We start from the raw sequence: 24,224 nt of genomic DNA, 5'->3' as shown, positions 1-24,224 counted from the left end.
ATGAACCCATGTTGGTTGCCCCTAAGCATGCAGTCCCCTGCTGGCCCCTCCTGGATGTGTGCCAGCATAATTTTCTTGAACAGCTTGCCTAGGATCGAGGTAAGACTAACCGGCCTATAGTTTCCCAGAACTATTTGAAAACATTTGTTCTTGTACCTCAGGAGTCCTTTGCCTGGGTTTGATTTAAAATAAGAGAAACGTGGCCCATAGAAAATTAAGAAATTAGGGTTGGAAGGGACCTCAGGAGGTCACATCTAGTCCAACCCCCTGCTCAGAGCACCATCATCCCCAACCAGATCATCCCAGCTAAAGCTTCGTCTAGCCGGGTTTGGAAAATCTCCAAGGATGGAGAGTCCACAACCTCTCTGGGTAACTTGTTTCACTATTTTACTACCCTCCTAGTGAGAAAATGCTTCCTAATATTTAACCTAAACTTCCCTTACTGCAAGTTGAGCTCATTGCTCCTTGTTGTCATCTGCCGTTGCTGAGAACAGTCCAGCTCCATCCTCTTTTGACATGATTGTATCAAGGCCCTTGTTTTTCACCAGGAGAGGATTTGGTTCAAATTCAAGTGACATCAGCAGGGGAATAAATTAAGTCTCAGTCCTACCCTTTGGGGTCATTTGTCCACACCCAGCAAAAAGACCCCCCACATGTATGCACATATTGGCATGTTTCTTCCTGATGCATCAAAGGGTATTGAGGAGTGTAACAGTAGAAGGAGCCTTTTGGGGCTGTCAGGTCCAATCTGCTGCATTCGTTATCCAAAGAGTCCTGAAAATTATCCACTCCAGTCATGCAGCACAGCCCCAGAGCTGAAGGAGGAGCCCAGGAAGAGCACTGAAGGTGAGGACTGAAAAGCTGCCATCACTGCGTGGACCCCAGGGACTGAATAGCAGGGATTACTACAAGTCAGGATTCAGAAGGATTGCCAGATCTCTATAGGAGCTGGCAGGTTGCTGCAAGACAGGAGCATGATGTGTATTGGCAGAGCTGAGCAGGATCATAAGATGGGAATAGCAGGTGTTACCGGTCAAGGGTGAGGTCTGTGTGCAGCATTTTCCTGTGTTTTGGCTGCAGGGGCCTATCTAATAATTCTTTGGGGCAGCTCTGCAAGGCTCCTTTTGTAAAAGAAGTTTAAAAAATATCTGAGAAAGTCTCAAGAAAGGTGCAGTTGACAGGTGCAGACAGGGTTCTTCCTGCTGACATGTATGTACTGCTGCATCCTGTGTGGAATTGGATGGCCAGCAGGTAACCTGGTGGCTGGAGCGGAGCCGAGCACTTCACTCGGTGACTGACCTTGTAAGCTGGGAACTGGCCCCTGCATTGATTTTGCAAAATGTATGCATTGCTGCATTGTGATCAACGCCTGCTGTTTCGCTGGCAGGAATCCATTTATTGCAGCTATAAGACTTAAGATGCCCGTACAAGCTGACTAATTGCTGCTTCATGATTAGATACAAAAACTTGCATGAGCCAAAAGAAAACCCTTTGTCATTAATGATGAGCAGAACAACTGGGGAATGACAAGGTGCCTTTGCAGATGTGCCAGTCAGCCCCTTTTAAAGTGCTTAAGAGAGAAAAATGCTGAAGTTAGATGCGTTGCTCAAGAAAATACAACTTAAAGTCCTAATTCTGTATGAGAACTGCACAAGCAGGCTCCCGTGTCTAGGCAGAACCCTGTTGATTTCTATGGGACATCACATCGTTGCAGAGGTCCACCCCTCCAGGAGTCTCCAGGTAGGATTATGGCCGCCTCCTGTAATATTTTCCATATAGAATGCCTCCCAAACATGCTGCAGATTTGGATTCAGTTGTGGAATTAGAGGAATGAGCACATTTAGAGAAGAGGAGAAAAAGACTGATAGAGCTGAAATTTGAGATGGTTCAGTCAAGTGGGGAGATGCCAGGGAGGCCATTCCAGATGGGATAGGTCCTGATGGGAGAAGGCTTTTCCACTAGTGCCAGCTGCAGCACAAAGAGGGCCCAGGCAGTCATGCCAGGTGACTTGGAAGAGACGGATCCCGTGAGAGAGGCTGGGGTGTTTTCCCACTGAATCAGTTCGGAAATGCGGACTTGAGAGGCTGAAGGAGGGTGTGCTGTGGTCACATTTCTTTGTCTGGATGAGATCAGGGAAGTGACACACTATGTGTGTGTGACACTGGGCACAGGACACTGGGCAGCTGTGGCTTGGGAAGATCACAGAGAGGGAAATTATAATGTTTAAGGTGGCAGGATGAGAGGGACTGTGATTATGGATGCTTCCAGCTTTAAAAAAAGTACAAAACCCAAGTGTTCCTTCCTGCTTATTTAAAGTGAAGGTGCTTTTTTTTTTTAAAAAAAGGTCTAATTTACTTCTCACTGTTTGCGCTATTTTTTAAATATTTGCACTTCCTTCAGTAAAAAGAGCACAAACTGCCTTGTTTGTAGTCTGATTGCCCTCCGTCTTGAAGTCTGAACAATATATGTTCACTGAATTAAAAAAATCATGAAAATGTTTCTTTTCACTAAATTCCGTAGGTGAACTTTGTGCCTCAGCATCCTACATTTTGGAGGTAACTTCAGAGAAGAAAGGGGACAGAATTTCAGTTGAGTTGATAAATTCGCAGGGTATTTTGCATGATGCCTGCCAGTCCCAAAACAAAAATGGGTTGTGGGAGGTCCATGCAGCATAACCTAGAACAGGGGCAGGCAATTGTTATGGGCAGAGGGCCGCTTACTGAGTTTCGGCAAGCCATCATGACAGGCAGCCCAGAGCAAATTAATATTAATTTTCTAAATTTGTTATGGGCCCTGCGGGCCAGATAGAATGGCCTGGCAGGCTGCATCCGGGCCTCATTTTGCCCACCCCTGACCTAGAGCCTCTTTTCCCCTTGTCAAGAAGTTTGGCTCCCCTCTCCTGCATCCAGTGCCGAATCTCTAACAGTGTGGGAGAAGGTCTGCTGCTTTTTCTAGAAATCAGTCTATCCTAGTGGTGCTTAACCAGGTGAGTGTTGGAGGCTGGATCACTTGTGGGGTCAGTGCACAGGGGTAGGCTCCATCCACATCAGACCCTGTGCTGCCTTGTTCAGCCTTCGTGCCATGATGATCAGGTCCTGCGCTACCTTGGCCCGGCCCTGTGTGCCTGTATTGGGCCCTGCTCTTCTCCAGCCCTGAGTGCTCCTGCTAGTGTGCAGGGCTATACTGTCTCCAGCCCACAGTGCTCTCTCCATGGATCTTGAAATTTGGCAGTGGGAGAGCAGCATTTAACACTGCCACCACTCCCCACCACCACATTTTCAGATTTGGGGGACCCCAGCAGCCCAGATAACACAAGCTCCATGGGCTAGATCTGGCCCCCAGGGATTGAGCACCCTTGTTCTAGCCACTACCAAAAGATTTGGCAAAAGTTGATGCCGGTTATCTGTCAAGCAGCCTACTCCCAGGGTCAGTCCACCTGGAGTTCCTTTGACCTTGCCTATACATACCCAGTTTGGTAGTGGAAGTTCTGGTGGCAGATGCCACGTACCACTGCCAAGGTGCCAAAACATGTCCACATCCATGTGCTGCTGGCAGCTCTGCTAATAAATTACAGTGTGTTTTGGGAAAGCACTGTCTGCAGCAGGAACCAGGACAGCTGGTAGGAGGATGTGGTAGTATCTGCTGTGTGCCAGCTGCTAGAGGCATGCTTTAGCTCGGGAGAAGTGGGGGAACTGGCAGATGTGGGGAAAGGGTCTGTGCTCTCAAAGGAGCTTTCAGTGTAGGCGTACTCCAAGTTTTGCAACATTATGTGGTAGTGCAGAGTCAGTCTTTGTTTCTTTCCAAGGAAACCCTCAGGTATGTGGTTGTTCATATGTGACCTCAACCCTGGGTTTCAGCCTGCTTTAAGGAAGGGGACTGTTTGGACAGTCTATATAGTCGGCTGTCCTGTGAAAGCCAATCAAGTGGGAACTGATGACCCCACTTGAGGATGATGATCGCAGCGTCTTTCCTCCAAGGTGAGTGGGAGATTTCTGTGTTACTTGTGAACAAAGACAGGTTGCAAGGGTGTACCCAGCTCTCTGCTCCCTAAGCTAAGTATGAATAAAGGAGTCCAGTGCGTCTGCTCCTTGATTTTGGTTTTTGTGCATGGGTATTTTGTCCACTTGTTTCTGGAAAGGCTGTAATGGGCTGGTTATCACTAATGTGGTGCCGCTCCTTTGTGTTACAGTGATGGCCTACATGCAGTTTGTGGAAGACTACTCAGAGCCGCAGCCATCCATGTTCTACCAAACGCCCCAGAACGAACACATCTACCAGCAGAAAAACAAGCACCTCATGGAAGTCTATGGCTTCAACGACTCGTTCATCAGCATAGACTCAGCCCAAGATCTGGCACCTCCCCCTGCTCTCCCACCTAAACAGCGACAGCTGGTGAGTGACACCCTAAGTACCGAGGTCTGTTAGACTCCTGGGAACAGATCTGGGGAAAACTCGGCCTGTCCATTGTGGCATATCTCTGTGTGTTAATTTACCCACATAACACTCCCTTCAATCTAGTCGACATGCTTTCTGACACTTTGCATGACCCAGCTTAATCACCATTCTGCAGCACACGGATTCCAAGCATTTCCCTGCAGGCTCTGAGAAAACCAAAAATGCTCTGAAAATGAGATTTCCAGGTCTTGCAAACACCATGGTAGAGGCTGTGCTAGTGACACTCTTACTGCTTCTGTCCCTCTGGCAGTCTGGGCTAGTGTATCCTAAGAGATAGGATGACTAAACCACGCCATAGGCTACACACCACTATATAGTTTACAGCATTGCTTTGTAACCCAGTTCCTAAAGCCATTCTCAGACACTGCTTAGGGAACTGGCTAGTAGTAACTGTTCAAACTTAGTTGCCACTTGTAAGCTTTCGGTTGTAGCAAAGGCAGCTCTAGTGCAGCCGGAAACTGTCATAAATGCATGTCGCTTTCCCTGTTAAACCCCATTAGCTTGCTCACAGTGAGCTGTCTCTGTCTGTTCCAGGTCCACCAGGAGCAGGACAGCCATTCCAATGCCAGCCCTGCTGTCTTGATTTACTTTAGTACCAGGCTTTTTATTTAAGTGGTTGAATCTGGTTTGTGACAGCTTGAGGTTTTCACTGCATTGGAACAAGAATCCCCATTGCCCTTCTGGAAATAAGATTCCACCACATGCATTGTGCCCGTTCAAATCCACAGGCATTTGGAGCATGGTTCAGAGGGCCCCAAGCATGATGAGGTCTTGACTGCCGGTTTCTACCCTCTGAATGAAATCCTGGCTCCACTGAAGTCTGTCAGTGGGCGTTTTGCTTCTGACTTCAGTGAGCCAGGATTTCATCCTATTTCTTTTCTTTTCCTTAGCCTTTTTTCTTAAATCCTCTTGCTTCAGGGATTGTATTTCATTTCAGTAAGCAAACTCATTCGAACGAAAACACCCAGCTAACTCATGCTGCTGTGCTGTTAGCCACAGGTCTGGAGGGGCTGGGGGAGTGAGCCGTCTTGTTGCTACCAGACAAGCTTATTTTATGTCCTTTGAAATGTTACACTTGCCTCCCAGGTTGGGTGACAGAATTGTTCATGTCTGTCCCTGTTACAGTTCTGTGCTGATTTTTGACTTTTCAGCTGTATTTTTTTTAATTGAATGGAGAGCTTTGGAGCTTCAGTTTCAAAGCATTTGGATTTCTTGGAAGCACAGGTTCAGCACTTACCAGGGTCAGCCCATCCTTCCAAGGAAAATAAATCAAGTCCCACGCAGTGGTGCTGTGCCAGTGTCCCTTGAATGAGACACTGGTAAATCCCAGTGTCCCATCTGCTTTTCAAGGGCACTACAAATTCAATGAGACACCTTCCTGAAGAGCTAGGTGGTGCTCCAGTATATATGACCTGGTGGCACATTTACTTATCCCATCACCTGCCTCCTACCCTGGAAGTGGCTGCATTTGGGTGGCACATTGTAAAGGGGGTGTATAAAACAATAAAATCCCAATAAAATCCTGATGAGACCTTCAATAAGGTAGACACTATTGTTCTGGAAAAAAAGTCTGCCGCTTTCCCAAATCCAAGTTAGTTGAAACAAAGCATTTCCTTTCTGCGCTCCCCCACCTTTGCTGCCTTTTAGTAATTGTCTGACTGACCAAGAGGTCATAGCTCTGCCTGCTGGGCGTTTTCTCCTTGCAAGATGATACCATCAAGGTGTTGCCTGCAGTTCCTTGGAGGCAGAGGTTTCCTGACCGGGTTGCCTTTCCTTATGTTCCTTCATCTCCCAGGCATCTGGGAAATGGTGTCACTGAACTCTGCAACGAGACAATAGTTCATTCAACAATGACTGCAAAAGCTATCACAGTGTATTGTTCTCCTGCACTGGCTGCCCTGAGGTTTGGCAAAAACAAATCACATAGACACAAGGAACTTTTCCAGCTGGAGGCTAGTTCTGCTTGATGAACTCTTCCTCTGCATAAATTTTTAAGAAAAATTGCTGCCTTGTGAGCTTCAGATCTGACCATAGACCCATTGGTACCCAAAATCCCTGAATCTGAATTGAGACTTGCCAAGCAAACCAGGCTGTTGGAGAGGATCTCTAATGGCTAGCCCTCCAATATATGGAGTGCACTAGACCACTCAGTGGGATGCCTTTTGATAGATGAAGTATGGTATTTCCCTCTTATGCAGACGGAGCACGGTTTTGCTTTTGAGGAGGGAGGGTATTAAAGATTAAAACACTCAGGGTTAGGCCTGTTCACAGGGGAAGTGTGTCATCGCTCAGTCTGGAGAGATCCAAGTTCCCAGTCTGCTGGTTGGCCAAGAAACCAGCCCACCAAAGTAGTCCGCCAAATGTCTGGAAGCAAGGGCTGGTTTTACCGCTTGGCAGCAGCTCGTGTTTTGTGCTTGCTTCTTTGAGCAGCTCTGCCCTGTGGTTTATGAAGAGTAGCACTAAGGAGAGCTCACCTGGGCACCAAACAGTGGAACAGTAACAAGCCAAGAGGGGAAAATTGTTCCTGAGGGATGTGATCAACAGGGGTGGTTTAATAATGTCTCTGCACTGCCTCGCTGAGCTAAGAACCACATGTCCATGGGACCGACTCCAGCGAGGCATCGGAGTTATATGAGTAGCTACTTGTTTAGAAGCAACTTGAAATGCATTGTTTTGCAACTAGCATTTCTTATCCCATATTCATAGTCTGTTCTGTGCTTTCTTTCTCTGTTTCTTTTTTCTTTGGCTTTCTCTTTCTCCTACTCAGCAGGCCTCCTATGCTGCCTCTTCTTTCCCTTCTGTCTCCTACTGTGTCCAGCAAACTAAAGTGCCCTTCCTGCCCGAGGACATCAGTGCCACTCAGGGCCTCAGTATGTCAGTCTCTAACTCCTTTCTCAACCGGCACAGCTCCTTTCCTGTGCATTCGGTGAGTCACTAACTGCACGTCTTTACACGTGTGTGTGCGTGCGTGTGTTGTGTTAGTGAAATGCTCTTGCACGTGTTCTATGCTCAGTCTCCCAATTCCAGGTAAATTCAAAAGTTCATGACTGCTTGTAAAAGCTTTTGCTAGTAATAAGGACAATTGGGACAGGGAGAGGTTGGGTAGGCGGAGGCTGGTTTGGACCTTGCGACATGCTCTGGGATGGGGAAGCTAGTCTTTATGGGTATCTTGTGTGTATTTATGATAGGGGCAAGGGAAGAAAGCAGGAAACCAGGCCTGTATACCAAAGGCAAACTCCTTCATCTGCATTGCCCCAAGGCACTGGTTCTGTGAAGTACTCTCACTCGTAATGGCAGTGACAAGGACTAGTCAGTTAAATACTGCTTTGTGTATCTAGCTTTGGAGAGGTAATGAGGGACTGTCCCTTCCTTCAGTGCAGGGATCCATTCAAGCGCATGGAACAGCTTCTGCAGCTGAAGTTATACACAGAGAGCCAGTGGCAAATGTTTGAGGTGCAGCTTTGCATTTTAGCTCCAGCATCGCTTATAGTTTGCTATCAGAGCACAGCTATAAATCCAGATCTCAGCAGGTTAAAAAGCATTTCAGTTTACTTTTCAAATGAGACTGTTTGTAGTGATAAGCTACACTTGGGGATGTTTAATGATTTATTATAACCAAAGTTTCTTTTACTCTAGAAAGCATCTTAGTTGATCTTAAATGGATGCTGCAAGCATGATTTCACTTTAAATTGTCAGTTTTCTTTTTTTAATTGTGTTTTGGACTCCTTTTAAGAATGCACTGTTTTTTTGTGTGCTTCCTATTGCCCTGTTTTTCTGGGTTTTTTCTTTCCAGCAACAGAAAAATACTTGGACAGAGCTTGGGAAACCAGTAGAACCGGCTGTACTCAATGCGCCATCAAATGTACAAAGTAAACAAGCAGGAAAAAAATAGCCCGTTCTCTCCCTAATGATTTTGAATTATAGTAATTTGTTATTGTCTGTGACTGTAAAAGCTCCATCATTTTCAGGCAAAAATGTGGTTTTCCCATTGTCTGTGTCTCGTTGTTTCTGATGCACAGGATGTCAGTGGCCCTACATGTTTCACAGCTGCCCCACCTACCTATCAGGAGTGGTCTAGTCCCTTCTTCCTGCCCCTAATGCAGTGCTTCTCAGCCACGGTGCTGTGAGATCCTTTTAAGGATGCCTCAGGGTGTTGTATAGGTAGGTGTGCAAACCCCTGTCCAGGATTCACAAGATAAGCTTAGAGATTTCAAATAGGAGTCTGCAGTATCAATAACTTTCTGGCCCATTGTGGCCTTTCTGAGTTGTTTCCAACAGACAAATTGCTGTATTATTTTTCTGCAGTCAAGAAATAAGTGAGAATTAAGAACTGGTATTTTTCCCAAGGGTGCCTTGAGTCTATCAAGGGGTGCCTTGAATCTTGCAAGGTTGAGAACCACTGCCATAATATAAGGTACAGAACAACTGCAGAGAAATAAATCATACATAACCAGGTTAATACCCTTCATTTGGGGATTAGGATGGGCTAGAATTTTTCTATTGATATATTTCTGGACATTAGCTAGAGAGAGAGAAAAACCTCTCTTGCCTGTGAGGAGGTTACTATGCATTACTGCTTGTAGAAATCTGTGAACTGCAGTAATACTGGATTTAAGTGAATTTCCACGTTCTGCTCTCAAATGCTGTGTTGCTCTCTTTGTCCCTTCTCTTTGTAGCCACAAGTCCACTTAGATAAATGCTTGGAAAAACAATAAACCTGTTAAAGGATTAAGCCTTGGCTGCCCACCAAATCCTGGAGGGATTTGATGCTTGGGACAGCTAACCTTTCACACAGAAGCCACCAAAGGAATAGGCCTGCTTAGGACAAAATGATCAATGCTGATTATCCCGTCTCTTAAAATGAAACATTAATCTTTATCCATTCTATACATGAAGCAAAGCGTCCTTCAATCAATACTGGGAAGTCAAATGCAATAATAATAATAAAAAAATGAAATGGCTATCCATTAGGAGCATGTGAGCAATTCATTGCAGAGACTCTGTGCTCACATTAGCCTTGAAAGTTGCCTTGCTTAGCAGTTTCTCTCTTCATGTGAATGTGGGTAGGAAAGGCAGTAGGATGGAGTCCAAAAGGTAATGTTCATCCCTGTACCAGTTTGTAAGGCTTTGGTGCAGACAACAAAGATGGGTGAGCAAGCCATCTATTACCCATGGAGTATGAAGTCAGCTACATCTATAGTTCATGCTTCTTGGAGCTCCAGATGAGGGATTTGCTCTTGAACCAGCCATTCTTGACTCGGACCCTGGCTCTCTATCAACTTCTGAAGAGGGCTGCTTTTCAGTCTGCATGACTTGAATTTCTGGTGTTACTACTCTCTTGGTCTGATTCTCCCTATTCCAATCTCCTGGGAGGGATTGGAGGCAGGGGATATTTTTTGCAATGGGCTCTTCTTTTCAGAAAGTCTGGAAAATAGGATTTGCATTTTTATTAGGAGTGCACCGATAAAGATTTTTTGAGCCAATACCGATGGTCAATTATTAACGAGCCATATTGGCTGATACCAATCCAATTGCTGGTATGCAGTCCACCCCATAGCCACTCCTGCCTGGTCTGAGTGCAGCCATGGCCGAGCCCCCCCCCAGCCAGGAAGAGCCCGGCACGGCGCGCAGTCCCAGCCCACAGCAGCAGCCCAGCCTCGCCCTGCACACAGATCTGGAGGCATATGCCCCTCATGCCTCCCCTGGGGGTGTGCACAGTGGTGGGAGATGCACACCCTCCGTATCCCCCAGGCGAGCTGCTCATGGCTCTGTCCTGTGCCTTACTCTGCGCCATCTGGGCAGCAGCTGCCCCTGCTCCAGCCCCGCTCCCTCCCTCACCGTGATGGGCCTCGATCTGCACCCCCTCACCCCTTCCCTCCCCCACAACAAACTTACCAGCCGGATGCTGCTCTCAAAGCTGCCGGGCTGGCCATGTGCATGCTGCAGCTGCGCATGTGTATGTGGCATTTTTCAGCAACATTATCAGCCACATCAGCCAAAACAAAGCCAATTGCTGATAATGTCAATTTTCTTTTTATTGGTGCCAGTGTGATATGGACCAACGTATCGGTGTACCTCTAATTTTTATTCCGTCTTGGACAGACCAGTGTCCCAGGCATGCAAGTGGAGGCCTGGTAACATCATGGAGTTATAGATTCTGCTTTTGTTTTTCCCAGGAATTGCTATGTAATGCAAAAGTCTGCTTGCCTACAACACAATACTACAAGTGTGCTGAAAAAGAGTGGAGACTAAGTATAAGAAGTGAGATTCCTGAGTAGCAGATTAGGCAAAAAGCGTAAGAGCCCATGAATGACTCAGTGTCTAGACTAAGTCCTTAGAAGGGTGAAGACAATGGTGGCTGAAGCCTGGAGATAAGGTACAGCTCTATTTCTATTTGGAAGCAGTGGTGAAGGATGGGTTAGACATCCCTTTGGTTTTTGCTGACATTTTTTTAGTATCTTAGGGAATTTGAGGATATTTCACCTTTTTCACTCTGGTTTGTAAAGTATGCCAGAATATGATGGTTTTCTGGAGGCCTGATTTTTTCCATCCCTGGGTTAACCCTGCCCCTGTCCACCCATTAATAATGCTTTCCCCCTGCTTGGCAGGAAGTTGCGTCAGAGGTGATGGGGTTTACTGTACAGAAGCAGGTTTTGAGCAGCCGGTTCAGACCTCGTAGATTTGGCAAGTTGCGTCTGTTTTCCACCGATTCTGTTCCAAGCCTGATCTCCCAAGGCAGAGACCCCCATATGCAGTATGGGATGAGACTGTCAAGGGCAGTTGGACAGTTCCCCATCTTTTGGAGTCATGTTTGCAAATCTCGTACTCATGGGAATAGTTTCAAGTGGAGTGTGTGGCATGTGTCATTTTAGGGAACCCCACTTCTGTATTGTGGTGCTGTTTTCTGTTCAGTGGTAGAGAAGCAAGTATACTCTGTATGGATATGTTCCTTCTTGGTAACTGTTAGCAGAAGTCTTCCTTTCTCTTGTTGTTCATCCTCTTCCACTTTTACTGTGGAGGTAGATATTATTCTGGTTTCATCATCTCTTTGTTCATTTGCCTCTGGAAGGGGATGAACTAGGAACACTAATGTCAGGCTTTGAACCTGGTAACTGGGCTACAGGAGAATTATGTGTAGATGTAGTCATGGTGAACATATAAAAAAAAAATCAATAGAGACAAGGTATGTCCCTTTCTGTCAGTGTGTTTTCCATTTGAGCAAAGTAGGAAGACTTGAAACGCATCCAATTACTGGTAGGTATCTATTCCCTGCACAAATATCTGGTTGCAAATGCAGTCATTTAAAGCAGGCATGTACAGACATCTGGAAATCTGGCAGCTTCCTTCACTATGGAAAAATGGTGCACTGTAACTTTTTTTTTTTTCTTTAAGTGAAAAAGATGACAAGCATCTTTCCAGAAACTGAATTGGCTGCTTGATTGTTAAAGAAGGTGGAAAGAGTTTCCCTATGGAAACGCTCCCATTCAGTATTTCAGTTATTCCTTGTTGTCACAGCTCTGGGGTGAATTGAGCAAGTGCATGGAAAGTTTGCGGCAACCGGTTTTCCTCTTCTCTTTTGTGTTTGTGCGCGCTCAGGAAAAGGAAGGGCAGGCAGCCTCGTTCAGCGGCAGAGCTGGTGCTTTGTACGTTCTGGCTGTGCAGCTCTCTCCTGATCCACAGCCCCCCTTGCAACTTCAGTCCAGAGCAGAGCTGCAAGTTGTGTAAAATGTGTGAAATTTCAGTCATGAAAACCGCTCCCTGCTGGGGGCAAGCATGAGATCACAGGATTTTGTTTGATTATAAACCAGACCAGACCCATTCAAAAGATTTAAATCTGTGTAATTAGTTGTTGTGCTCCAAGCATTGTTTCTATGTTGTTTTCTTCTGCGGCTAAGTTTATTTCCATTACCCATAGCAGGCCTGAATGGGGATAACAGTAGGGGTGTGATCTTCCAGCACTGCTGAATCCTGCCTGTGAAAATCACTTCCCCAGTGGCTTAATTCTGACCATACAATTGAAATGCTGCTTTTCCTTCTGCCTATATGTCTAGGCAGCCTTTTTCTGTTTGCTTTATACACTATGTTCCACTTCCCTGGTATGATTGACTTTCTAGGAGCCTTATCTCTGCCTCTCAAGTGCAAAAGGCTCCAACCTCTAGTTCGAAAGAGCTATTTGCTGTGCCTGGAGGTATTTTTTACAGGTTAAATAGTCATTAGTACTGTGTCTGTGCATCAGATTGGGTTCTTCTGAGAGCTTCAAAAGGAACTGCCAGTTAGGATTGCAAAGGGAAATCAGCACCATAAACATTGCTAATAAGACTTGAAAATAGGTTTTTACTTATCCATTTTTTCCCCAGTGGAGGTAGACTATAGACCAGACTCAGTAAGTAGAGCTTTGCTTTTAAGCTTCTTTCCCTATAGCGCAGGCCCGCATGGAGCCCATCTGCCCAAGGGAGCAGAAAACTCAGGCCCTGTTTCTGGTGCACTAAGCAGCCTTTAAAAATAGCAAGGTCAGCTGAGCAAACCACTTGGAGGGCTGTGCTGAGAAATGTTTAAGTATGAGGGGTCGCTGCCCTTCCGGTGGCAGTGCTCGAAGCCATATTGTTGGCAGTATATGCTTCCAGCCATTCATTGTCGAAGCATTTCCTTCCTCATTAGTAAGGGACCTGGAGGGCCAGCATTGTGTCCTACGATAGGAAGTGATTTCTAATAGTTCCCTCTGTCGTTACAAGCCAAGGGTGTCACAGCCCTGTCCAACGCCCAGTCTCTGTAAACATGGTATTTGCCCACTGGGCAGGTAGATCAGGCCTGTTGCCTTTGCCTCGCTGGAATTAGCAATCACAGAAGGGACAGGAAGGTCTGATTCTCTCCTTGGTCTGCTTCACGTATCAGAAGCTGGACGCTGTAGCTGATCTGGTAATGCTGAGCAGAATCACAGATAAACTTGCCAGAGAAGCTCAGCTGGCTTCCTAATGAGGGGTCCTGGAAGGGTGAACGGTGCCTGCCGGCTGGTGCCTTTAAGTGCCCTGTCAGCCGTTTAATGGAGTCCAGCTCTGAACTGCAAGTGCAGACAACTGCTCTCAATTAACATCCACCTAAAACCAAGCTGCCCCAACTGCCCCTTACAGTCACTTGTCCCCACTGTCAGCAGAGCAGCAACACTCCCAAAATAAGAGCCAACTAGGGGGCTTGTGGGCAGCCAGCTAATTGCTGGGAATGTTTTTAGTGGCAGCAGCAGTTGGTGCATCCTGAGATGAGCAGCGCACGGCTGTTGTTTGCTTCTCTTTGCAGCCAGGGCAGGGATGGAGGGAGATGGAGTTGGAAGCATTTGGCGATGCTGTCCCTGGAAGGAGAGTGCCACAACTGGTGTGTGAGGAGGGACTTCTTTTCCACTCAGTAGTCTGCTGGCTTAATGCAGTTGCAAGTACTTTGGTAGCACTTGGGTATCCGGGTAGTATGTGTATTGGCCTAGAGGCGAAAGGAATCAGAACTCATGGTAGAGGTGCTATCTTTTATTAGACCCAAATAGGTGTTTGCAAATAAGAACTTTTTTTTTTTCTCCCAGTTGGCTGTTTTTCCCTAGTGAGGCCAAAGCAAGGAAATGAACCAACTGCTGGGACTTTATTGCAGGGAATAGCAACAGAATAGCACCTTGGTGCTTTCTTTTCTAGTACTAGTGGTTAAGTAGAGCTCTTTAGAGGAGCCGTGTTATAACATGAGAAGTTTAGCACTTAGCATCACATGAGGGTCAGGGAGAAGAAAGCGTCCCTTCCCAAAGGGTCTGGGTGCATGCTACCTGCTTTTTGCCTTCTTTGGAGGTTACTTAGAAGTGGTCAACATACAAACATGCCAAACTGCAGAGTTAGAAGCCATCTTAATACAGCTGTAGACAAAGCCTTGCTGACCCTCAGAAGCCTTGTGGAAGTGGGGAAAACCAAGCACCAGCCATTGTTCAAGATAAACTTTCAGCTGTGATTTTACATTTTGGAGCCATTCTGCTAAAAGAACCATCTCCATCCCCCCTGAGCCTCCAAGGAATATATCTGGGTTTTCAGAAGGTTTTGTTTCACGAGAACTGTGCCCCAGCCCTATGGAAGTCATTCTCGCAACCTGGGCTGCAGCTGCATGATGGGGCTGGGGCTCTGCGGGAATGGGTGCCATGTGAACACCGTCTCAAACACAGGGTGTTTTTCCCCTTTAAAAGTATCCTGCGTTCTTGGCTCCTGTCCCAGCATGACTACATAGCTGGGATTCCAGAGCTGCTCTCAGGCATGCTGAGCTGCAGGAGAAAGGAGGGGTCTTAACTGGCTTGTTTGGAGAAGATGCAACATCCTGAAATTGTGCGTGGGGAGCAGCATGACTAATTAATGCCAGCCAGCCCAAGCTTCCCTGCCTTGTCTCTGCAGGCTGGGCTCTAAAATGCTCATTTACAAATCATGTAATGCCAGTGAGAGTGGATTTCATACATTTATGTGCTACCTATGTGTTGAACAGGCATCTTTTGCAAGCCCCATTCCAGTTTAATTTTGACGGAGTTGTTGAGAAGGTCAGAGGCAGAGGTCTGTAAAGCCAAGCACCTTATCTGCATTGCATGCTCCACATCCCAAATTCTTAACGTTGATATTGCAGTCTGGTTGAGTACTGAAATGGTTTTGAACTGGGGCTCGTGCATCTGAAACGGTTTGAGGCAGAAGCTGCTCAGACTTCCCTCCCTCCCTTATAATTGACCTGTGTCCTGATCAGCTGCATATGCTGGTTTAGCCTTGAACTTCCCTGCTGTCTGGTGCATTGCCCCGTGTGCTTCCAGACGGAGCCTTGCCCTGAGCAAAACAGGTCCCTTCTGTCAAGCAGTGTGTAAGTTTTTTGCAGAGTGGATAATTCTTCCAGTAATTAGACCGAGGTCACCCATTTCCTTTCACTGATGGCCTGATCAGCTGTGATTCGTATGCAAAGTCGAAATGCTACTTCACAAGCCCCCTCTGCTACAGAAGTGGGTATTTGCTTTTTCAGCTCAGGTGGGAGCGTTATTCAGCAATGACAGCAAAAGGCATTCATGGTGTCTCATCCCAGCCCTGCCACTGATTTGCTCTGGGAGATTGTTCAAGTCACCTGTGTCGTCTTCTTTGTGCTCAGTTTTCCGTTTGCTTTATGAAATAGCAGCTGCCTTGGCCAAGTGCTTAGGGAGCCCTCAGGTGGTGTATGCCACGTTATGGCCATTGTGATCGCTCTCTCTCTGCTCTGTCTCCTGTGGAGGTAGGCAGGCCAGCATGCTGAACTTGGAGGGTACAGGGCTTCAGCTGGGACACAGGTCATGCTTGAGACAAAAATTTATTTTAATCAGGGCAGAGGAGTCCATTGTTGTGAAGCCAACATTAGAAGGGCAGCAGAGCTGCCACTTAGGGGTACTTGGTGGCTCATCTCCATTCCTCGTTCGCACAGCTCCCCTTCCTAATCGGGACCTAGCCTGAAGCATGCAACATTAGCAGGACATTAATACTGGTGAGATCATGAAATATCAAGCCAGACGTGGCAGGGAGAATGAATGTGCTGAGCTAGGCCGATGTCATGAGCCCAGAGTCTTACAAGGGGATTTAGCGTTTTGTACCAGGCGAGTGAAAAAGAATAAATGAGGGGCATTTATCCAAGCAGCCGAACATAAATATGGAGATTAGACCTGTCAGTGTTACTGAGGCAGCACCAAATGCTGACAGAGTCCCCAGAGCCAGCTCTGCTCTCTGTAAAGAGATGGGCAGGAATGGAAAGGAGTGTGACCTGGAGCCAGACTCCTCTTAGCAGCAGGCTTGCAGGAGGGGTCTGCTTCCAAAGCACCTCCCTCGGTTCTTCTCAGTAATGACGGGCAACTGAGGCCAGGCTCCAAGACTGCAGAGAGTCTTGCACGAACTCCACACCTCATGTGAGGGGCGGCCAAGAGGACCAAGGTGATGGAAGGTAAAATCTACCAGGTGCCTCTTTGTTTCATTTTCAGTTTGTGGTGGTAAAGCTTTCCTGCCCCAGCTGCTGGCACAGGGAATGCCTTGACTTCTCAGGTTAGATTTTTCTCTACTGGATATTGAGATGGTTTCAGGATGAAATATAAAGGGCCAAATTAATCGCCTCCCAGTGCTGATGCTGTGTCAGGCGGTGAGTTCAGCTTTGCTTTTTATGCTTTTTAGTAGGTTGGCCACAACCTACTAAGAATTGAGGTGGGTTGTTGAAGTTCCAGTACTGAAAAAGCATGGCCATGGTGTTCAAGACTTGTATTTTTCCCCCTTTTTAATTGTGGCAGCATCTTTATTTGCCTGCCTTGATCAAATTGTATTTGCCTTGCTAGAAAACTGTAGCCAGTGGTTCTCCTAAAGCAGCTCATCAACTCTGGTGCCAGTGAAATGCAACTGCAGCTTCTCCCAAGCTTTTTGGATGACTTCACTCTTTTTTTCAAGTTTCCTGGATACTGCAGGTCTTGCCAGTGGTTCAGCTATGTGTGTTTTAAAGTAAACTCGTGTCCAGCAGATACAGCCTCATATGTCTGTCTTTTTAACTGGGTGTCAGTTTTAGTCTGGGAAATCTGTTCCTGCGTCTGTGTCATCCTGCCTGGAGTTCTCACCAGCAGCGTTTGCAGTGAGGTGTGGGCTTTTGCTTATCGACTCAGTGTACTTCTGCCATCCCACCCTTGTTATGTACAACCTGGAAAATAGTCTGACAGTAAGGAGACATAGCACAATAGGGCTTTGTAGAGATTAAAAGCTTCCTTCTATCCCTTTTCCAACTGATTTTCCCAAGACCCATTGAATAAGAGAGGATGGTTTCAGTGGCGAGTTGGCTGCTCTTTGGAGCAATCGACATTTCCGCTCCCTGAAGTTTTCAGTGCTTGTAACCTGCCTTCCATTTCAGCTTGACTTTGAAGATGGTATTTGGACCCTTTCCCCTGTCACGTTTTAGATCGGTGGACCAGACTTGTCACAGTAACCACCAAATTATATGGTTTCCCCAAACAGTTTCTTGACTGTTTCCCATGGAAATCCGTGGAAAAGTCCTGTGCATGCAGAATACTTCTCTTCAAGTAGGTATTTGCACCATGCTCATTGCTGTGGTTTCTGTATACCCATGTGTTTTTTCACAAACTTGATACAGTTTTCGAGGTGCATCTTTTGTCACTGATTGTACCAAACTATGCAAGACTTTCCTAAGACTGAATCCTTCCAGGTATGGCACTGTGGACTCCTTCCCATGGCTTCTCTAAGATGAGCAGCCTGCCTCCTATTTGTACAGAAACATGCCTTTACCTAGGTAGAACTGGCCAGTGTCCCAGGTAGCTTTCCTAGCTATTGCGTGCGGGTGATAAAATAAATGCTGTCTCCTTTTAGTTTAGCCTCTGAATTCAGGGATGCCTTTGTTAGAATTACCTTGTGCTGTCACTGCCAAGCTACTGTGAATCTAATTACTTTTTCTTTTGTCTGTCTTTCTCCTTTTCCTGTCTGTCTTGTTTTTGTGTTGTTCCTTTTGCCTCCTGTAGTACAAATCTGTGTTTAGGTCCTACTCACAGGACTTTGTGCCTCACAACCAAGCTTCCATCCCTCCTTTTCTTTCTTCTACCTCCTCCTGCATCTCCACCACCTCACCTTTTCCACCTGTCCATCCATCTCAGAGCTCTGACCTAGCGGTGCCAACCACAGCCAGCCAGTCACCAAGCACTGTGGATGTGCCAAACTCCTCTTCTCAGGAGAGCAGCTTTAACGGGAATGCTCCTGTCTGCCTTCCTTCTGAAACCTCTTTCACTGATTCTCTCCAGACGTCTTCGGTGAGAATAACCAGAGATAATACACCTTAACACAAGGCTGTATTTTTTTTTTTAAATAATGTCTCTTGTATTAATGCCCATTTTAGCATAACCCACATGTGACCTGAACCGGCTTGTGTGTGGTGTGAGCAGCAAGATCGTTTTCTAGTCGAGTGACAGGTCACAAGCAGCAACGAACAGAAGCAGGTTGCAGCATTAGCACTCCCAGGACACTCTCACTCAAAGATACAGTGGGGGTGGATGAGGAAGGCTGAGAAATTCCTGGATTTGTCTCAGAACGTTGTGGTGTAAGTTGGAGGAAGGGAAAGGCAGAGATTTTTAAGAATAAGTTGTGCAAGATGTTGGTTTCTGAGCACTGGTTCATGCTCTGTCATGGATTATGTTGGGCTTTTGTCACAGCTGCTCCAGACACTCTGCCCCTGCCTCTGCAGCGAGCCTCTGCTCCAGTTATCAGTGTGATATAACTGCCCGCCTCTTCCATGCACCTGTGCGCAGCCTGCTGCTGACTTGGGGATTTGAATGCTGGCCTTCCTTTTGCAAGATGCCTGAGGTCCGCTGCAGGCGAGAGGGCTTGCTGTTGAAGGGGACGTGTCAGCACGCAGAACTGCTTAGCTCATTCAGAGATACTAGTCCAATAAGCTGATACAACTGCCCAGACAGGGTGGGTGTCATGAGTTTTAGTTCCTAAATCTGTTGAATGTGCAGGTTTGCACATTGTAGCTGCACTTTTGAACAAATTATTTTCAGAGCAGTTCCTCCTTCACAGGCTGGGAAGACCAGAATTCAAGATTCTGTGTTTCCTGCCCCAAAAACTGATGAAGTCAAAACAGTCAGCACAGTGCCCACAAGGAGTGCTCGACCGTTTGGAGCAGGGAACACGTTCCTTAATTCAGGGATTGTCAAGACATTGCAAAACCAGTTTTCAGGTTCTGCTTCATTAGTCTAGTGGTGGCAGGATGCTATTCCAGTACAGTAGCCTCCAGTCTGACTGAGTCTTGTATTGTAGGTGGGGTCTCACCTGTATCTGTAATGACGTTTCCAAGTTGCGTAGCCTGGTTTGGGAGCACAGTGCAGTCTCCTCTTTACTACAAAACTTAGCCACGTTGACTGTGGCTGGGCTGTAGATCATGGTAGCTAGGTTTCTGCTGTGGCACAGTTGGGATTTTTTGTTTGAAGCTTTAAGGATTCAACATCTGTATCTCTGAAGTCTGCCTTTGTGTTTTGCTATGTTGCAGTCGCACTTTGAGCCTATGGCTAGCCATCAGAAAGCAGTTGGCTCTGCTCTCCTGCTCAGGGTCTTCTGGATAGTCCTCATGAATTGGAAAATAATAATCTCAGTGAAAACACAGAGCCAACGGACAGTGGTAGCAGCCTCCCATCCAAGCCAAGGTTCCCAGTCAGGTTGCAGCAGGTGCTGACAGATCCTCCGTTCCGGGCATTGGCCAGGCATGTTCACTTGCACACATTTCTAACACTGAGTGCTGGGCACGGGGCACGGTCACCTATTTCCTTTCGTCCTGTTTCCCATAGAGTGAAAACGCCAGTGAGGATGCTGGTGAGGGTGAATACGTCAATCTGTATTCCTCTGGCCAAAGCAACGGGGAACTCCCTCTCTCTGAAGGAGTAAGTAACCTGGAGAAGGCCAAACACTGGGAAGGGGCTGCTCAGTGCATGCGATTCACACCGGGGACAACACACTCATAAGCCTTTCCTGCATTTTGTAGGGGTTCCACGTTTCTTCCAGTGAACAGACCCCTTTGCTGCTTGCCCATCCTTGGTTTTCTGTGTGCAGGGGAATCTTGATTTGGATGAGGAGTGGATGACACTTGCTTAGCTTTGGAGGTTGTAGTGAACATGTTAAGAACACAGGGGCTGCATTTGTTTCCAAGCTCTTCCATATGCTTTGCTATTTGTCTAGAGCTTCTTGCAGGAGAGTGTTTTTTCTAGAAAGCTACAATCTGGGAGCTGTGCAGCAGCCTTATCAGTGCTAGTTAGGTGCTTCTATTTATAACTGCGTTGGCTTTATTTTTTTTAATTGAGCCTTGTGTTTATGAAGTGCTGTCACCTTGGGCATCCCATATTAATCCTTATAGACACAAGTTGTTCCCTTCTCCTCTGCACAGAGCATATGTTACCCATTTCCTGCAGCGGGCAGGTGCCTGTGAGTGCTTTTACCAGTTGACTTCTATATGCCTCAAGAGATGGGGCTCCTCTCTGGTCTCTTCAGTAGATGGATTCGGGTATCTTCTGCTCTTGTATATAGTTGAGTTAGTTCTTACCTTTGAAAATCAAGGACTTGACAGCATTTTTCACTGCACATAGCTCAGCAAAATGCTGTAGGTACTTCAAAAGGCCAGACTCAGTGGTACATTTTCAAGGCTGAATCTGAATTGTAGAAAGGTGGCATGAGTTCTCTAGGTTTGGTGTGTTGAACATGCAAAGATCACTTGGAAGGGTTTTAAATAGCAATAATCTACAGCACTGTAGGGTTAATACTCTCATTTGTCATTCATGGTCGTTTTCCTCCTTAATAAATGGCTAATGTAAGATGCTGTGTGTTTTTTTTTCCTTTGAACTCTCTACCTGCTGTTACATGCCGAATGTTCAGATTGTTCTGCTTTCTTAGATTAGCATCATTTCCACAGCAGTGCATCACAACGTGGAAGCATTGTGTCACTGTCTAAACTCGGAGAGAAAAGAGGCAGGGAAGGGGAGGCCATTATTAAAGCCACATACTCTGACAGGCTGGACTTTGTGGGGCAGCTGTATGTGGGGAGGAGTTAGGAGGGGAACTGGACTGAACGGGGATGTTTAGAGCTGGTGTAGAATGCACATAGCTCAACATAAGGCAAGTACATTTCAACAGCAAGGGCTGATTAAAAAGGTTGAGGGAAGGTTTGTGTAAGATGCATGCTGACAGCTGACTTGTGCATTATAACATTCAGCATCATTTCACAGCCTCAAAAGCAAACAATAATAATTACATTAAAGTCTCCAGAGATGCTTCCAAATTTCCTGCCTAATTAAGTTCCACACGGTCCTGGCCCATGGCATTGACTCGCATCACCTTCTAATTGCTTCATAGGAATTGACAATAAAGGGCTTTGTAGAGGCAGCAAGGCTGTGAGTGCGAGACCGGCTGCAGCGCAGGGATCCTATGTAGTGATCAAAGGTTTCTTTCTCTTCCCAGGAATCTCCTGCTGTCAAAGACGGCCACTCCAAAGACTCCACTTCAAATAGCAGTGCCACTGGGAAGGAAAGCCGAGACGGTGGTGAGAGGTGGGCTTGACCATCATGTAGAGCTCCCTCTGCTCCGCAAGACGGCAGAGTATCCACAGTGTGATTTTTTTTTTTTTTACCCTTCCCACTCCCAAACTAGTCTTACGTTATTTCATGTTTTGCCTCCAGCTGGCTAGACACCATCATGGCTGTTGGCCTGTTAAGTTTCTCGAGATTAGGGGGAACGCAGAGCTAAATGAAGAGAATACAAGTGCTGGGCAATTTGACTAACTCAGCGAGCCCAAGAACTGCCATGCTAGTTGCTAGTCCATCTAGTTCTTTAGTCCAACACTGACAGTGTCTAGTCCTAGCTTTTTGAGGGAGGGGTGCCAGGACCCAAGAATGTCCCCTTTGGCCCCTTCCACACATCAGAAATACAAAGTACCTGGGCGGGCGTAAAGCCTACAACGTGCAAAGAGAAGAGGAGATGAGGGCCTTGGTCACTGCACTTAGAAACCATCCAAGGGAGAGGCTCCAGTTATGCAGAATTTCTTCTCCAACATCCCTAAGTTGGCAGAATGACTTAGCTTCATGGTTCTTGTGCTGTACTTGAGTGAGCAAACAATATGAGGAGACGCTGAAAGGTGCATTCGTGCTTCATGCAGCAAAATCCTGTTAGCCAGGAATGCAGTCAGATAAGCATTCAGTTCCTGAACAGTTCATCTCAATCATGTCTCCTTTCCTAGGGATGCACAAAGCAATGGCCTTAGACCTAGACACTCAGGTTCAGTTGTAGAGGGTACCCCTGCCTTTGGGAGTCTCAGACTTGCCCCACCCTCTGATCTTTGTAGCAAAGACCTAAACACTGCTTCCCTGCTCGTGTGGGGCAGGACACTGATGGTTCCTTGCTTGTCTTCCAGGCAACAGATGTCACCAGATGCCTTGGAATCGTCACAGTTGGAGGAGGAGGTAGATGAGCTGTCCCTGATTGACCACAATGAAATTATGGCAAGGCTAACACTGAAGCAGGAGGTACGTGCCTCAAAGAGTCACTTTCATGCTTTTCAGTTTGTGCTTTGATAAAGCCTGATCGACCATGAGTGCAGAGACAGAGAATCAAATGAGCAGCCTGTGTATGAGTTAATAAGAAAATGGAGTTACAGAGCAGCTGCATGCAGCTTCAGGTGCATAAATTATCCTGAAAGCAGATGAGACCCCAGCACAAAAATGGAACATTATTGAACCAAAAGTTTATTAAAGCCTGGGCACTCTCTCTCTTAAGACTTCCCTGTCCTCATACCCTCCACCACCAGTATGCCGTAGCATCTCAAGTGTGATAGCTGAGAGTCTTAGTATGAGAAACTGAGCACAGATTATACCTGCTGCCTTTCAAACCTGAGAGATGGGGAATGCTGCTCCAGGAACGCTTTCAGATTCCAAATGTCTAAAAGGCCTCAAAAGTGTGAGCAAGCTATTCAGCAAAGTGGCTGTCCCTGCATTTGAGAAATGGCTCTGTCTGACCCTCTGTGCACTTCCAGACCTCTTTGCTCACTTGCTGATATTCCAGCCCAAGCTGTCTGTAACAGAGCTTGAAGGAACACATAACGTCTTTGAAGCTTTCAGACTATCAAGGGCCAGTCTGGAAAATGGAGACAATATATCATTTGCTGGAACTTATAGGAGTGCTCTTTGAAGAACTGAGGTCATCAGGAGAGAGCTAGAAGCTATCATTCATTCTTTAAGTGGTACTTTGTGGGCCTTGCCAACAGTTCACCTGAAAAATCACAAGTTTGCATAGAGAAATACTGCAAGGAGCTAGGCACTATTCTAGTCTCTCTTTGCAGGGATATTATAGCTGAAGGGTGGAAAACTCAAAAATAATGTGATTTCACATGTTTCTGTAGCATGCTGTGCCCTGAATTTATAATATAGGGAGAGGATGCTTTGGTATAGTGATGAAGGGTCCAGAATATGTGTGTGGTTGGGGGCGGGGGGATGACGCGACACTTGCTAGCTCAGTTTCCTGGGTTCTATTCCTGGCCTCTAGATTTGATCAATAATAGCAACACTTGGCCAAATAATTCCAGAAAATTTAATTTGACACACTCCATTTGTGGGTTTTTTTGAGCCAGCTGAGTTTTGAAATTACAGATACTGAAGCACCTTCTGAGTTTCCCTCCTTTCTCCACCCTAAAAACAAAGGAAGGGAAAAAAGCCTTGGGAAGCTCAACTTGCCAAACTGTTAGTAAAAACTTGCAATTAAATGTTCCAGAGTTGGAAATGCCAGAGCTAAGGCTGAATGCGCAACCTTCATCCTATAACCAGCAAGGTCTGCGTTAACATGTTACAGTCTGTTGCTACCCCTTTCATGATCTCTGGAATAGTTATCAGCATTTCTGCTCCTTGTGTCTTTACAGTGTGGTCCAAAGTCAGGTTTAGGTTCCTCTGTATGGGCAACAGAGCTCTTCCACTTGGTCCCAGGATGGGTCTGATTCATGAACCTGTCTCAGCTCATTCTCTGCAGAGTGAGGTGGGCCATACTAGTTAGTGCTGCATTTTAGGTACAGAGGAATTGGGCTGTACCAAAAGGAGCCTAAACTATAACTTGTGTCTACTCTCGTTGCAGGGCGATGATGGGCCAGATGTTCGTGGGGGGTCCGGGGATATCTTGCTAGTACATGCAACTGAGACCGACCGGAAAGGTACTGTGTGTGGATTGGTGTAAGCTGAGGGGCGTGGGCAGCCTGGTGTG

The 24,224-nt window shown here is 46.5% G+C and overlaps 1 protein-coding gene across 1 annotated transcript in view; it reads left to right on the top strand.

The window, feature by feature from the left end:
* The window catches only part of RAPGEF1 (Rap guanine nucleotide exchange factor 1), a 68,615-nt gene that overhangs the window by 29,179 nt on the left and 15,212 nt on the right, over positions 1 to 24,224 (top strand). Inside the window, exons 9-15 of the mRNA XM_019540831.1 lie at positions 4,190 to 4,392; positions 7,223 to 7,381; positions 17,969 to 18,253; positions 19,784 to 19,876; positions 21,444 to 21,532; positions 22,393 to 22,504; positions 24,099 to 24,174. Of these exons, the coding sequence (XP_019396376.1) occupies positions 4,190 to 4,392; positions 7,223 to 7,381; positions 17,969 to 18,253; positions 19,784 to 19,876; positions 21,444 to 21,532; positions 22,393 to 22,504; positions 24,099 to 24,174 (1,017 nt within the window). The remainder of the gene's footprint in view (positions 1 to 4,189; positions 4,393 to 7,222; positions 7,382 to 17,968; positions 18,254 to 19,783; positions 19,877 to 21,443; positions 21,533 to 22,392; positions 22,505 to 24,098; positions 24,175 to 24,224) is intronic.

Source organism: Crocodylus porosus, unplaced genomic scaffold, assembly GCF_001723895.1.
Source record: "Crocodylus porosus isolate Cpor-Errol unplaced genomic scaffold, CroPor_comp1, whole genome shotgun sequence".
In the NCBI taxonomy this organism is placed as follows: domain Eukaryota; kingdom Metazoa; phylum Chordata; order Crocodylia; family Crocodylidae; genus Crocodylus; species Crocodylus porosus.
Note: the sequence above shows the minus strand (reverse complement) of the source record. Positions and strands in the feature narration are given on the sequence as shown.